At 43.5% G+C, this 15,887-nt stretch overlaps 1 protein-coding gene across 5 annotated transcripts in view; it reads left to right on the top strand.

The window, feature by feature from the left end:
* Positions 1-15,887, top strand: part of CFH (complement factor H) — a 48,186-nt gene that overhangs the window by 29,044 nt on the left and 3,255 nt on the right. For 2 of the 5 annotated variants that reach the window (XM_079981168.1, XM_079981166.1), the window contains 8 exons: positions 169-348; positions 1,730-1,894; positions 2,837-3,007; positions 5,463-5,639; positions 7,377-7,553; positions 10,029-10,205; positions 12,028-12,204; positions 14,131-14,313. In XM_079981168.1, the coding sequence (XP_079837294.1) occupies positions 169-348; positions 1,730-1,894; positions 2,837-3,007; positions 5,463-5,639; positions 7,377-7,553; positions 10,029-10,205; positions 12,028-12,204; positions 14,131-14,313 (1,407 nt within the window). The remainder of the gene's footprint in view (positions 1-168; positions 349-1,729; positions 1,895-2,836; positions 3,008-5,462; positions 5,640-7,376; positions 7,554-10,028; positions 10,206-12,027; positions 12,205-14,130; positions 14,314-15,887) is intronic. The other 3 variants (XM_079981169.1, XM_079981167.1, XM_079981170.1) reach the window with 3 other exon arrangements.

Raw genomic sequence — 15,887 nt, 5'->3', positions numbered from 1 at the left:
TATCCTGATGAGCTGAAAAATGAAGAGCTGCCCTTGGCATTTTTTATCTGGCGTGTAGGAGAGGCTGAAGAGAATGAGCAGCCAAAACAACTGGGGACTGAGATTATAGTTTTAAGAAAATTAAGAACTCATATTTTGTTTCACATCATTTCCTTCTGTTTTCAACAGAGGAACCCAGAGCTTGTGAAGTACCTCCAAATATTAGAAATGGACGCCCTGTCAGTGTTGACTCAGATAGATATCTGCATGGCGAAACTGTGGCATATGAATGTAATGAAAGATTTTTCATTGTTGGAACTAAAGAAGCTGTGTGTCTGCATGGGCAGTGGGAGTTACCATTATGTGTTGGTAAGCTATTATTATTGTTTATTGAATTTATATACCACCCTACACCCAGGGGTCTCAGGGCGGTTCGCAGAATAAAATCAAGATATAAAACCACAAAATACATAATAAAAACAGAAACAACAAGCCAATAGCCTCCCCCCCCAAAAAAAAAAAAATTTAAAAGGGTAAATCAAATCAACCAAAGGCCTGGTTAAAAAGGAACGTTTTTGCCTGGCGCCTTAACAGTGTCTAATGAAGGTGCCAGGCGAACTTCCCTGGGGAGAGCATTCCACAGACAGGGAGCCGCTGCAGAGAAGGCCCATTGTCATGTTGTCACCCTCTGGACCTCTCGAGGAGGAGGCACATAAAGGAGGGCCTCAGAAGATGATCTTAGGTAGGTTCATAGGGAAAGAGGCGGTCCTTGAGGTGTTGTGGTCCTGAGCCGTTTAAGGCTTTATAGGTCAAAACCAGCACTTTGAATCGAGCCCGGAAACTAATTGGTAGCCAGTGCAGTCGGACCAGGATCGGTGTAATATGCTCAAACAGTCTTGCTCCAGTGAGCAGCCTGGCCACTGAATTCTGCACCAGCTGATGTTTCCAAATCGTCTTCAGAGGCAGCCCTACATATAACGCATTGCCGTAATCTAACCTTGAGGTTACCAGAGCATAAACAAGAGCAGTTAGGCTATCCCTGTCCAGATAGGGGAGTAGCTGGGCCACCAGCCGAAGCTGATGGAAGGCACTCTGGGCTACCTGAGCCTCGAGCGACAGCAAAGGATCCAGGAGCATCCCCAAGCTACGACCCTGCTCCTTCAGAGGAAGTGTAACCCCATCAAGAGCAGGCGACCTCCCACCTATCTGGTCTAGGAAACCACCCACTAACAGTAGCTCAGTCTTATCTGGATTGAGCTTCAGTTTGTTGGTTCTCATCCAGTCCATTACCAAGGCAAGACACTGGTCCAACACTTCCACCGCCTCACCTGGAGATGTAAAGGAGAAATAGAGCTGAGTGTCAAGCTATACCATTACAAATAAATGCAACTCATATTTATATAGACACTTTTCATATTTAATTACAATTTATTAACATAAGCAATTATATGCTTGTGATCCATTGGACGGGAAATTAGACCTACTGCCAGGAGACCTCTGCCACAGACATACTTTGTGGTCTTAATCAAGTCTGTTACTACTTCTTCACCTCAGCTGCCCTATAAAAAATGGCAATAATTATGGTTTCTCCTCCAAAACTGCTGCAAGGATTGACTGCAATAAAGACTGAAAGGCGTATTGGAAAATAGATGTGCATGAAAAATACCAGTGAGATTTTCTAGTTGATTAACTCCATTTGATTGTGATTTGCTAACAAACAACTTTACTTGAACAATATTTGAATTGTTAGATGTTGCAGCAAAATGTAGACGTCCACAGAATGCAGAGTTTGTACCATTTGCTTCTCTGGAGAAAATGTTTATGCACAACAACGTTGTAACCTACATCTGTGGTTCCAATCAACATAAAACAAAATGTGTTAATGGAAAATGGTCACCTGAGCCAGAATGCACAGGTACAGTTTTGCATGCTATATACAAATGCATGGTTTCTCAACTTGAGTGACAGATGTGGCCAGTGGAAGCAAGAGTGGGACAGACCTGTTCAGGAGTGACTTCCTGGGTAGGCTAGACTCAGCTCCTTTGGAAAGATCACATAAAGCTTCCTTTAAGATTGCATGAATTCTGCATGCCTTATGTACTCGGCTGGTGTGAGATCAGGATATTACTTTATCCACTTCAGGAGCAGAAGCATTGCTGCCACATGGGAAAGGCAATCAATCGACCCAAGGACAGAATTAGCAGCTTGCAAAGCAGTCACTACAGGCTGTTGGTTCTTGCAAACAGAGGCACAGAGTGCATTTTCCCTTCTGCATCCCTGTCGGAGAGCACCATCCCTGGAGGTCAACTCAACTGTGGTGCCCAGGATTCAGAAACACATAAAACTGGATTGGGTGGCCTATCTTGCTACTTTCTCAACAGTGGCCTTCCGGTAGCTTTATAATAGTAAAATCTGGGTTGAGTTCACATGTCAGATTTAGGTTGCCAGCAAGAACCTTTTTGGTATGATCTGATGCACCACAAGAAGCATGCAAAGCTGAACTGAACCATATGCAGGTTTAAACTCTGCAATAGAGGAAGGGTAGCATGCAAATATAAATTTCAGGAGTGGCAGAAACTCTCCACACTTCTGTAGACAGACACCTCACCTGCACTGAGTTTTGGAGAGCCTGATGAGGCAACATGGGGGTCTCACTGGAACTAAACTGGAGAAGTTCCGCTTCTCTTGCAGGTTTTACCAGGCAGCTCTTTGGTTCAAGACCAATGCAACTAACTCATTGCAACATTGAATCCATTCAAGGGATAAGGAGGTTTGACTAGATGCTCTTCTCTTTCATCGTTTCCTTGCATAACTTTATATCATTGAATTCTAATGGACTTTTATTTATTTATTAAAGCATTCTGTCCACCACCACCTCAGCTTCCCAATGCCATTGACATAACCGATACGAGAAACTATAAGAGTGGTGAGGAGATAAGCTTCAGATGTCAGGAGAACTTCTTTCTTCAAGGGCCACAAAAAATAAAATGTGACAATGGAAAGTGGCAAACCCCACCGCGCTGCTTAGGTTAGTATGACCTTCCTTTCATATTTCCCTTTTTTGTTTTCAAGAAGTCAGAGAATTGAGGGTGGTGGTGTGTGATTTATAAACTAAAGAAGCATAACTTTTTAAAAAACGAAAGGAAACTAGAAAATATAAATGACAATGTGGCCTAAAAAATTATTCTAAGGACACAGTGAAATTTTGGAACCTACTCATACAGAAGACAGTGACAGCCACCAAGTTAGATGGCTTGAAAAGAGGACTGGAGAAAGCCATTGATGTCTATGCTTTGCATATACCAGTTGCTGCAAATCACAGGAAGGGAGACTGCTCTTATGCTCAGATCAGGCTTGTGGGTCTCCAACAGACATTTGGCTGCCCACTTGAGGAACAGAACGCTGGCCTAGAAGGGCCATTGACCCATCAGGCTCTTCTTATGTTCTTATTTAATAATGGGGATTCAAACCAGGGATGTGGGTGCTGCTGTGGTCTAAACCACTGAGCCTCTTGGGCTTGCTGCAATGGGGTGAGCTCCCGTTGCTCTGCCCAGCTCCTGCCAACCTAGCAGTTCAAAAGCATGCCAGGGTAAGTAGATAAATAGGTACTGCTGTGGAGGGAAGGTAAAAGGTGTTTCTGTGCGCTCTGGTTTTCGTCACGGCATTCCATTGTTCCAGAAGCGGTTTAATCATGCTGGCCACATGACCCGGAAAGCTGTCTGTGGGCAAACACTGGCTCCCTTGGCCTGAAAGCGAGATGAGCGCCGCAACCCATCTAGGGGTCCTTTACCTTTTTTTATAAATAGTAATGCACTTGTGAGGTAATAAAGATGCTTATTCAGTAGATCAGTGGTTCCCAAACTCTGCTCCATGGAGCACTCGGTGCTTCACAAAGCATCCAAGTGCTCTGCGAAGAGATTGGAAAGGAAAATAAATAAATATGTTTCTTTGGTATAAGGGTGGAGATAGTGCTCCATGATAAATTTCTCTCCAAGAAGTTTGGGAGCCGCTGCAATAGAATGGCAGGAATTAGATGTAACACGAATGTCAGCTGATGCCATAAGTAGCAACCATGTGTCTTACACTCTTCCCCTGTTGTCCCCTACACAGCTGATGAAGCAAAATATATGATGTATCTGATTGATTGATTGATTGATTGACTGACTGACTGCATATCCCACTCTTCTTTGCATACCCAGGTGGAATAATAAATAAATAAATAAATAAATAAATAAATAAATAAATAAATAAATTCTTGTTTTTACCCTGCCCATCTGGCCGGGTTTCCCTAGCCACTCTAGGCAACTCCCAACAGAATATTAAAAACAAGATAAAATATCAAACATTAAAAACTTGCCTAAACAGGGCTGCCTTCAGATGTCTTCTAAAAGTCAGATAGCTGTTTGTTTCCTTGGCATCTGATGGGAGGGCCTTCCATAGCATGGATGCCACTACCGAGAAGGCCCTCTGCCTGGTTCCCTGTAATCTCACTTCTCGCAGTGAGGGAACCGCCAGAAGGCCCTCGGAGGAGGACCTCAGTTGGGTGGAGACACTCCTTCAGGTATACTGGGCTGAAGCTGTTTCGGGCGGACAAACTCTGTTCAGGCATTCTGTGAACATGCATAGAGGAAGGAGGGAGTTGCCACTCCCCTCCTTACACACGCCTTCATTTTGCATACAGAACTTAGAATCATAGAATCATAGAATCATAGAGTTGGAAGAGACCAACTTGAATGCCTGAAGGAGACCGCTTGGCTGCAAATAACTCCTCCATTCTCCAACTTTCAAGACAATGGCATTGAACCCTGCATATTTCATTGGCAACCTATAATTGGCATAAAAGTAGAAGATAAAATCCTGCATTCCATGAAAGATACTATGCATGGTACTGAGCTAAGCAGTCTTATGACTTGCTGTGGTTTGAATTAACTAAGGCAGGGGTAGTCAACCTTTTTATACCTACCGCCCGCTAATGCATCTTTCCTGATGGTAAAATTCCCTTACCGCCCACCAGTGCTCGATGGGAGGAGGATTCAGTTTGTGCCGTGGAACCCCCTACCGCCCACCTAGAATCCTGAAACGCCCACTAGTGGGCAGTAGGGACCAGGTTGACAACCCCTGAACTACGGAATGGAAAGTGTAGCTGAAATCTTAAGTGCATTTTTATGAGAATAACCCCCGCTGACTCACTTAACTGGAAAAAACTTCTTTGTAAACCTACTTAGGGTGCCTAGGTACTTAACCACTCCCCCATCTGCAGTGCACATATTAATAAAATAACAGATATCACAGCAATACTATAAGCCTCTAAATTTCTTTCTTCCCTGCCTCACTTTGTAAAGCGACTTTGAATTGGCTGCCTCTGAAACTTTCTACCAGATGAAAAAGGAGAGAGCAGTTCTGCATATAAAACACTCTGGAAATCTTTTTATGCCATTTAATTGTATTCATGAAGACCACATGCTATATAACTCCCTTTCCAGATACAAGATGTGGAGATCCCCCTGCAATTGCCCATGGTGAGGTAAATAATAGTTCCCAGAGAAAGTATCTTTCTGGTGAAAGTGTGGAGTATCATTGCCATGAAGGTTTTGAACTTGGGGAATCAAGTACTTCAACATGCGAAAATAGGGAGTGGTCCCCACCGCCAACTTGCAGAGGTAAGAAAATACATTTATGATATAATAATAATTTATTATTTACACTCCACCCATCTGGCTGTTTTTCCCCAGCCACTCTGGGCAGCTCTCAACGGAATATTAAAAACACGATGAAACATCAAACTTCCCTAAACAGAGCTGCCTTCAGATGTCTTCTAAAAGTCAGATAGTTGTTTATTTCCTAGACCCTCAGAGCTGGACCTCAGCTTCCATTCAAAAGTGGAGGGTAACTATATATCCAATGCAGAGCTTTCAATGAGACTTCAGTCTTATTCCGTCAAGAGTATGCATGGAAGACATTTTGCCAAACTGTCAGGGAATTGGAGGCAGAGAAGGAGGAGAAGGGGGAGAGAACGGGCACTTACAGAGATCCTGTGCCTTTAATTAGCAGTTGCTCCTCTTCGGACGAGGAAGGAGACAAAGGGCTGTCGGGAGACAATGAAACTGAGAGGGGGGAGCCATTTCCGGGATCCAGCCACTCTCAGAACAGAGGAAGAAGGGGGGCTGGGCTTAGGAGGTGGATCTGCTGGGGGGAAAAGCAGAAAGAGCCATTCGCGGCAACTGGCTGATTGTGATGGTGTCATTCTTTTGAACTCTTGTAAATACTTTGAAGCAACCAATAAATCTCTGTAAATATGGCTGGATTCCCGGACTTTTATCTCTGCTAGCATTCACAACTCATCTTTGACACAAACCTATAGAAATTGTGATACTGTCTCACTTGAAGTGTCCTGCCAACCAGCAAACATTCAGAGTTTTGAAAAATTCTCCCCCTTGCAGAATTGAGGGTAATTCAACTTGCAGTCTAACATTTTGTTGCTTTAATATTTCAACCATGACCTTCCTTTTGGTTTGGGGCAGCACATGAATGTCTCAGAAACTTTTCAGGGCTTCTCAGTGAGACGCTGGTTTACTGGCTTACCATCCCTAGTCAGAACAGACAAGCGTCTGTGAAAAAAAAACTTGATTGATAGAACCTGATCCACATTTACTGGTTTTCCCCTGTAATGCACAGCAGCAAAAGGCATAATGTGTATTATGGGCTGCACTGTAAGATTATATGGGGCAGCGGCAAAACCCAACAGGTATAGCCAGTGCTTATTTTCTAAGAAAATGTTTAGGGGTACTCTCATTTTGACTCAAGAAAATCACCATTTTATAGTTCAAATTGGGGGGAATAGAGTAAATGGACAAAAGTACAAAGATTCACAAAATGTTTAGGGGTATGCGTACCCCTGCATACCCCCAGGGAAAAAAGCACTGGGTATAACCACTGCCCTGCTTAAACTGAGAATGTGCTTTAGGTTGTGACTCCAGAATCCCTCAATATTTAGGATTTCTTTGGGAGTCAAATTGAAACTTGAGAGCAGGCAATTAGGAAGGTGGTATAACAGTTTGAAAACCACTAGATGAAGGACCTGGCCCGACTTAAACATGTATCTAAATTCTGTAGATTGGTCATAGCAGACATATTCAATTACTAAACCATCTGTTTTCTTTCCCGGTAATATTTATGTTCTTCAACATTTAACCCATTGTGAAGTTCTCTGATTACTGATCCCTCTGCTCACTTTCTGCCTGCTTTCATATCTCACTCTTGGGGGAAAACAACAAACAACATACAACTCCCTTCAGCCTTTGAAATGCAGCTTTGTTCAGTATTTTAGTAGGGAAATCCAGACACAGGTATGGTGATATTTTTTGAGAATCATATTTTCATTTGTATTATCTTCTCAGAAAAGTCATGTGGGACGCCCCCCAGACTCACTGATGCTGCATATGAAGGATTAATAAAAAATCGCTATGAGCCTGGGGACCTGATACCTTTCAGCTGTGCACCAGGTTATGCTACAGAAGGACCACGGAATATTACATGCCACAAAGGAAAATGGTCGGAAGCTTCAGCCTGTGAAGGTATGTTGCATGTTTTGCCTGGGTAACAATTCTAAAGGTAGTTTGCTTCTGGGAACAGAGCAATTCAAGCACTGGTTTGAACAGCAAGGGGCATAGTGAACAAGCAAGTACATCTCTGTAGATGTTTAGGCTCACAAATGTGATTCTGCTTAAATCCTTTACATCTCCAGTTAAAATGATCTGGGGTAGAAAGGCTTGGAATGAACTCTGGTGATACCTTGGAGAGTTCTGCTGATCAGCATTGGCAATACAGTGCTACACCGGTTTACGAACTTAATCCGTTCTGGAAGTCCGTTCTTAAACCATAGTGTTCTTAAACCAAGGCGTGCTTTCCCATAGAATGTAATGGAAAATGGATTAATCTGTTCCAGACGATGAAAAACAACCCCTAAAACAGCAATTTAACATGGATTTTACTATCTAACGAGACCATTGATCCATAAAATGAAGGCAATAATCAATGTACTGTACTATAAAATAAATAAGACAGTATTGTAGATGATAAAAAAAAATTTTTTAAAAAAAATCCTTACGTACACTGATGATAGTCATTGTTTGGATGGGGGGCTTTTATCCATTTCTGCAGTCACACAATCAATCAGTAGCTGTACTGGGTTCCACACAGTCACAAAAAGGAAGGCACAATCCACAGTCACAAAAACAAAGTCACAAGCCACAGTCACAAGTCAGTCCTATAAAACGAAGAACAAGTCACAGTCAAAAAAATGTAAAAGCCACACAAACCAAAAGGCAAAAATATATTTAGGAATTTAGTGCTGAATCCCAGGTTCTGCTGCCGTCATAATTGTAGACGTCCCTTTGTCAAATTTAAACTCTGCCCTGAAGAAATAATATTGCCTAATACAATTCAGTTAAAGGGCAGTGGCAACATCCAGCCGAGTTATTCAATGTAGTTATTCTTCCCACTGAAATCTATGTGACATAGAGCTTAACTTGGCCTATATTATAGCAGAACAAATCAAGTATCTTAGAGATACAGTGGTACCTCAGGTTAAGTACTTAATTCATTCCGGAGGTCCACTCTTAACCTGAAACTGTTCTTAACCTGAAGCACCACTTTAGCTAATGGGGCCTCCTGCTGCTGCCGCACCGCCGGAGCCCGATTTCTGTTCTTATCCTGAAGCAAAGTTCTTAACCTGATGCACTATTTCTGGGTTAGCGGAGTCTGTAACCTGAAGCGTATGTAACCTGAAGCATATGTAACCCGAGGTACCACTGTACTTAAACTAAATGGCCTTGGGTTAAAATAACTATCTGTCTGAGGTATGGATGGATCTGTCAATTTCAGTTCTTCCAGCTTCTCATTTTTCCTGGGCTGCCCAGACAAGAAGACCCCCCTTTTGGCTTCACTGATGTGGTCCGAAGGAAAGCAGAGCAATACATTTGGCACCAGCTTGGTTGTAGCAGTTGTTGGAATGAGGTATACAAGGTGCATTCCAACTGTTTTAGGGACTCTGCTCTGGATTTGTGTAGAGTTTACTTCCCTTCTCCTAAAGATATCCCGCAAGGGAGTGAAGGTTCAGGATCAGAGCTTTCCTTCTCCTAGATGTGCTACCTAGTTGGTGAGCCCCATCTGCCCTTCACAGCATTTGCAGAAACTGCCTTCTTAACTGTTGGACCCACTGTTGGTCTTTGCATGGAGGTGTGGTAATTAAACCAATGTTTGGCTTTAGTTAGGCATTGGACAGCAGGATTGCAGTTAAGCTTGGTCCTCCTTAACCATGATCTGTAAACATAGGCACCAACTCCTAGGGGCCGAGACATTTGGGGGGGACTTCTTTCCCTTGCACAGGGACGCGGGTGAGCCTAGGGCTTGCCGATTGGAAGGTTGGCGGTTCAAATCCCCACGATGGAGTGAACTCCTGCTGCTCGGTCTCTGCTCCTGCCAACCTAGCAGTTCAAAAGCATGCCAAAAAGTGCAAGTAGATAAATAGGTACCACTCCGGCAGGAAGGTAAACGGCATTTCTGTGTGCTGGTCTGGTTCACCAGAAGCAGCTTAGTCATGCTGGCCACATGACCCGGAAGCTGTACACTGGCTCCCTCGGCCAGTAAAGCGAGATGAGTGCCACAACCCCAGAGTTGTCCGCGACTGGACCTAATGGTCAGGGGTCCCTTTACCTCTTTCCCTTGCATGGCAGCCAGCTGGGGAGGATGGGGTCCACCTGCTGCTGGGGCCATGCTGCAGCTGCATTTGGCTCCACCACTCAGCTCTCTGTGATGTTGCACATGTGACGTCAGGGCGTTGCATCAGGCCCATGCAATGGTTTTGAGAAGTTGGCAACTCTGTCTGTAAGCAAGGTTTGCTTGCATTAAGCTCTTGCACTCTTATCTTTGTGTTTGTTCACATTAAGTTCTGGTATTCTTTTTTTAAAAAAGAATGATGGGTATCTATTATGCAGAAAGCACAATTTGTGGAGGAAAAGCTTATTTGTTGGTTTCCTCTCCCCATTTAGATGCAACCTGCGGAGAGCCCCCTGCAGTTGCCAGTGCTGACATTTTGGCGGGGACAGCAGAGCTCTATCTGCCTGACCACGAGGTGCATTATCAGTGCCATGAAGGTTTTGAAATATCTGGATCACCTAATGTAACATGTCAAAATAAAGAGTGGTCACAACCACCGACATGTGTAGGTAAGACCTGGCATTGCAGGTGATGATGATATTTTTTATTATTTATACCTCACCTCACCTATCTGGCTGGATTTCCCCAGCTACTCTGGGCGGTTTACAAGATATCTAAAAACAAAATAAAAGCATCAATCCTTAAAAACTTCCCTAAACAGGGCTGTCTTCAGATGTCTTCTAAAAGTTGGATAGTTGTTTATTTCCTTGACATCTGATGGGAGGGCATTCCACAGGGTGGGTGCCACTACCGAGGAGGCCTTCTGCCTGGTTCCCTGTAACCTCACATCTCGCAATGAGGGAATTGCCACAAGGCCCTCGGAGCTGGACCTCAGTGTCCGAGCAGAACACCGAGCAGTGTCCTTCAGGTATACTGGGTTCCTGATCTTCCTTCTGTGTGCCAAACATAAATGTGACAAAGGAAGTGGAAGAAACTGAGAAGATATTACAAAATGTCTGATGGCCAAGGCAGATATTTTATTTCTGAGTTAAAACTGGAGGCATGATTTACTGTTACAGCCAAAGAAGTTTATTTTTAAAGTCCTAACAAGGAGAACTATCCCCCTGTGTGAGTCCCTGTTTTCCGTGTGCCCTCCTCTGAAGGCTGGCAATTCTGCCTCTGCACTGGGAAATACTGCATGAAAAAATGGTACCCCAGTGTTAAGACATGCCTCTTTCCAGTCAGCCTCAGATGGGGAAGGGCAGCAATAGAGCATGGAAACTGCCTCTCAGACTGTGCATTTTGGGCTCAGAGAAGACTTGAATTGTATAGGAGAATTTCAATATTGTAATGTACTAGCAGGGATCGAAGACGGGTTTTGTATGCACAATGCGCCACGTTCAATCACTGGCATCTCCAGGTGGAGGCTAGGACAAACCACTGCCCGAACTCCTGGAGAGCCTCTACCAGTCCATATGGACCAGGGATGGGGAACCTTCCCATCATCTCTGACCATCAACCTTGCTGGCTGGTGATGATGGGAGATGTAGTCCAACAACATCTGGAGGGCCACAGAATCCCTGACACAGATAAAATTGATCTAGGTGGACCTCAGTGCTTTTTGTGTTCCAGGCAGCAGGGAGGAAGAGTTGTCATATGCACCTTGACTTACCCTTAAATGACCCAAAACAGCTGCCATTTTCAGGGACTTTTCTTCCTGGACTCATTTACAAAAGTGTAGTGTAGGTGGTTTTCCACGAGGCAAGACACAGTGATAACAACAAGAACCTTTATTGAACTAACGGAACTGGACAACAGGGACAAAGGAACTGCTTATGTACATTTCTGAAGGCCTGGGCCACTCCCACTCCCAACGTGATTGGCTGCCTAAACTTCCAAGCTGCGAATTATGACTCAGAGTTTAAGGGCCGAAGGCAGAGGCCCAAGTCCTGAAATGTTCTGTGATTGGATATCATGTATTGAATCAGAACATATGGGCTCAGAATTCTTAGTCCAGACTCAAGCTCAGGCAAACACAGACCACTGAATACATAACAAAAAGCAAACACTTTTGACCTCTAACTTTTATAGCTAAGAATGACAGCACTGGGGTTGCAAATAGCAGGCTTGAGGTTGCAACCCCACAAGCATGTGCTCTTTTCTCAGCTTCCCCCAGTGCAGGTTTACTCTGCGTCAAACAGGGCTCTTTCCTAAGTCCATGTGTTTATGGTAGATAGGAGTAGATCTGAGCCTATACCCTCAATTAGGACAGTATCCTCTCTTATGACATCTTTTGTCCACTCTCAGAATGTTGGGACAAACTGGTAGGTGCTGTTTTGTGGGAACAGAATGCATTTTCAAGGACTGAAGAAGCTTTCTCTATCATTTCAGATGTAACATGCCCTCCCCCACCCCGGGTTTCTAATGGTCAGACTACGACTGATCTCAAGCAAAGGTACTTACCTCTTGAGAAGGTGCGCTATCGCTGTCGCCACGGATACAGCCTTTTTGGAGCTTTTACAGTAAAGTGTGTGAACAAAAAATGGACAGAAGCACCAAGATGCATAGGTATTTGATGTCCAGTTTTTTAAATAGTCTAAAAGAGAGGAATATAACATTCTTCCTTTTAAAAAAATAAAGTTGTATGTTAAATTTTTCACTGTGCGGATTCTTGCATAGTCTTGGACTGTCATTTATTATTTACCTTCTACTAATCTCTGGGCTATGAGGAATATACCAGAGGAAGTCAAGACTGAAGTGTATACTATGGGAAAACCAACAATCTTCATCTAGAATGCGCCTGATGGAGATTCCTATGGGATCACTCAGTAGTTGGGATCCTATGGGATCACTCAGTTGGGAAGAAATCCATGCAGACCAAATTGGTCTTCCACAGCACAAGGTGGCTTGGGATACTTATTTAAATCAATTTGAGCTATTTGCAATGTAATCATCTGTTTGTGGCACATGTTGATCTAGACTGTCTATGCCGATCTGTTTCCTGTCTCCCTCCCAGATGACTGTGAGCCATAGCAAAGGATAGACTAGAAGTATTTTTGTCTCTTCCAGCACTAGTAGCCAGTGTCTCTTGAGCTGTAATAAGTACAGAAGAACTGAGATATCTCAACCTTTCTATAATAAATTCAAGTAGAATTTATAGTACTTGATGCATTCTCAAGACACACACGTGCCCTCTTGTTCTCTAGGAAATTGTTGAGTCAATTGTTCAGCTGGATTACTCAGCTCTAGATGACTGGGAGCTACTTGTGTACCTTGAAGTATGCCATTTGAGGTGGTGAGAGTTGTGTTGTTATATGTGCTGTGGATCATTTAGACATTCGTTCCACCATTTGGCTAACCCTTATAACCTCATAAGTAAGAATAATATTATGGTTTTTTACACCATCAATGCATAAGGTGCTTTAAAGCATAAGAGTGGGGGTGGAGGGGAGACCATGCAGAAAAATAAGAACAGGTCCGTTCCTGAAAGAGCTTACAAACTGAACTTTAGTAGATTGGAGAGGTAGGAACATAAATACTGGATGAGACTAAAGGTTCATCTACTGTGCTTTGCACAGTACCTAACAGGATGGCTTTGGAAAACCCACATGGAGGACAAAATCTGGACGGGGACAAGGCAAGAAAGAGAGAGAGGTGAATAGGTCATATTCAATATGTCTGCCCAAAATGATGGGGTGCACCCTGCCTCATCCCATCCCACTTCAGACATTTCTAAGCAGAAAGCCAAATGCTTCATGGGAAAGGCGGTTTTAGAACCAGTGGAATTACCCCCATTCAACTGCAACAAACTTAGTGCTTCAAGATGTTGATGGACTGTAACTCCCCTGACCATTCACCATTCTGGGACTGATTGGAGTTGTAATCCAGCAACATCTAGATAGCATCACACTGGCTACCCCCAAGTTGCATGTTTGGGGCAGGAATTCCAGACATTGCAGGCAGAAAGGAGGAAACTAACAGAGGTGTTTATGAAAACACAAGACCTTCAGGAACCAGCATTTTATAAACTTCTGTGCTTCTGCGGAATCAATTTTTACAAATAGACACTTGCAAGATACTGAAAGAGATTTTCAAAAACAGCAGAATATGATAAATTTTGATAGTGAAGAGCTGAGCAAAATTCAGAGGACAGCTGGCTCCCCCCCCCCCATCCATGTCAAAATAGGTTCTAGTTGTTTTAATGATTGGTCTATTTGACCAGCTAAGGAGGTGCTGATGGAATGTCAGCCACACTTGAAGAGACATTAGAAAGACAATTTGTTCACTGATTATTTCACCCAGCAGATATACATAGCTCAATAAAATGTATATTAAAACTTTTCTTCCTTTTTGGATTAAATCTTTGCGTGATACTTTTCTTTTTTCCTGATGTAGAAGCTGAATTATAGAAATGCTTGTGTGCGCAGCCATATGTGTAATCCTAGTAAGTGCCATCTAATAGATTCCTTTTTCTGTTTCAATGCATCATCACAGATGCTGCGGGAAAATGTGGTCCTCCACCTCCTATTGAAAATGGAGATTTTCTGGGCACGGCAACTTCGGAATATATGCCAGGGGCGCAAGTACAGTATAAGTGCCAAGCTTACCACAATATGCAAGGAAATCAATATGTACGATGTGTCAATGGGCATTGGACAGATACACCAACATGCATAGGTACAGGAAATTTCTCTAAATATTTGCTTTTTCTGTTCTATTGAAGGATATTCAATAAATTCAAAAACCTGTGACCTAGTGGCACCAGTGTGGTGCCAGCAGTTGGCATTGTTCTATATGTGTTTTTGCTTTACTACACACTTTTAGTTACCCTCCATCCCAGCTCCTCCCACGAACTACAGGTAGTTCTCTCATGAAGCAAATTGAGCCACCCACCAAACTCTGGATGCCTTTACTAATAATAATAGGCAGCCATGTGGTCTAACAGTCCCCCAGAATGCACAAGCTCTTTCCCTTTGCAAGGTTTTCCTCTCAGACACTGACTTTCCACTTTCCTCGCAGCCGTGAATTCAAATTTCCCTCAATGCCTCTCCCGGCAAACAGCTAGGACATCAACAAACTATTAGATGGGCCTCAAAGGTTAATCATATCTATAACAAGCCTTCAAACTTCACGTTGTACAGTGGTACCTCTGGTTACGTACTTAATTCGTTCTGGAGGTTCATTCTTAACCTGAAACTGTTCTTAACCTGAAGCACCACTTTAGCTAATGGGGTCTCCCGCTGCTGCTGCGCCGCCACAGCGCGATTTCTGTTCTCATCCTGAAGCAAAGTTCTTAACCCGAGGTACTATTTCTGGGTTAGCAGAGTCTGTAACCTGAAGCGTCTGTAACCTGAAGCGTCTGTAACCTGAGGTACCACTGTATACCCATGTGGTCTGCAGGAAAGTATCTCCTGCAAGAGTGTGTGATTGGAACTGAGTACTTATAAACTTCTGTAGTACAGTGGTACCTCAGGTTAAGAACTTAATTCGTTCTGGAGGTCCGTTCTAAACCTGAAACTGTTCTTAACCTGAGGTACCACTTTAGCTAATGGGGCCTCCCGCTGTCGCCACACGATTTCTGTTCTCATCCTGAAGGAAAGTTCTTAACCCGAGGTACTATTTCTGAGTTAGCGGAGTCTGTAACCTGAAGCGTATGTAACCCAAGGTACCACTGTAATGTTTTGGACAAAAATCAATAGTTTAAGAACATTAACAATAACCACTTGTGAATACCATATTGTTCTTTACCCTAGATAAGGAGAAGGGACAGGAGATATCTTAAGGTTGTTGCCTCTTCTGACAAAATTTGGGCTGCCATTACTGTTATGTATTGAAGTGCTCACTCTGGCCACCAGGGGTATTGTGTATATAGTTTTCACTCAGGTCCATGTCAGTTAATTTAGACGGGAAACCCTGGGGTGTTGTTGTTACAATGTTGACGGCCGGCTTCCTATAAAAGTAGGCCGGCTGAGCTTTTCAGTTCAGTTCAGTTCCAGCTTACTATAAAGAACCACTTGGAGAAATCTTTGTATCGTCTGCTTTGTCAACCCACTACTTAATAATTACTGGCAACCCTCACATCTTGTTCTGCTGTTACTGAATGCCCTGATAGGCCACAATAAAACATTCCTCCATGACTTGATCAGGGATGAGGGGGCTGAACTGCTATCTTCCTCACCAGGAAGCCAGTCCACCTGGGAGCCAGGTTTGAGTTGTTCCTGCTGTTGGGCCAGAGACACAAAACAGGGGTC

The sequence above is a fragment of the Podarcis cretensis genome (genome assembly GCF_951804945.1).
Source record: "Podarcis cretensis genome assembly, chromosome: 6".
In the NCBI taxonomy this organism is placed as follows: domain Eukaryota; kingdom Metazoa; phylum Chordata; class Lepidosauria; order Squamata; family Lacertidae; genus Podarcis; species Podarcis cretensis.
The sequence above is the reverse complement of the archived record's forward strand: the minus strand, read 5'-3'. Positions and strand labels throughout refer to the sequence as shown.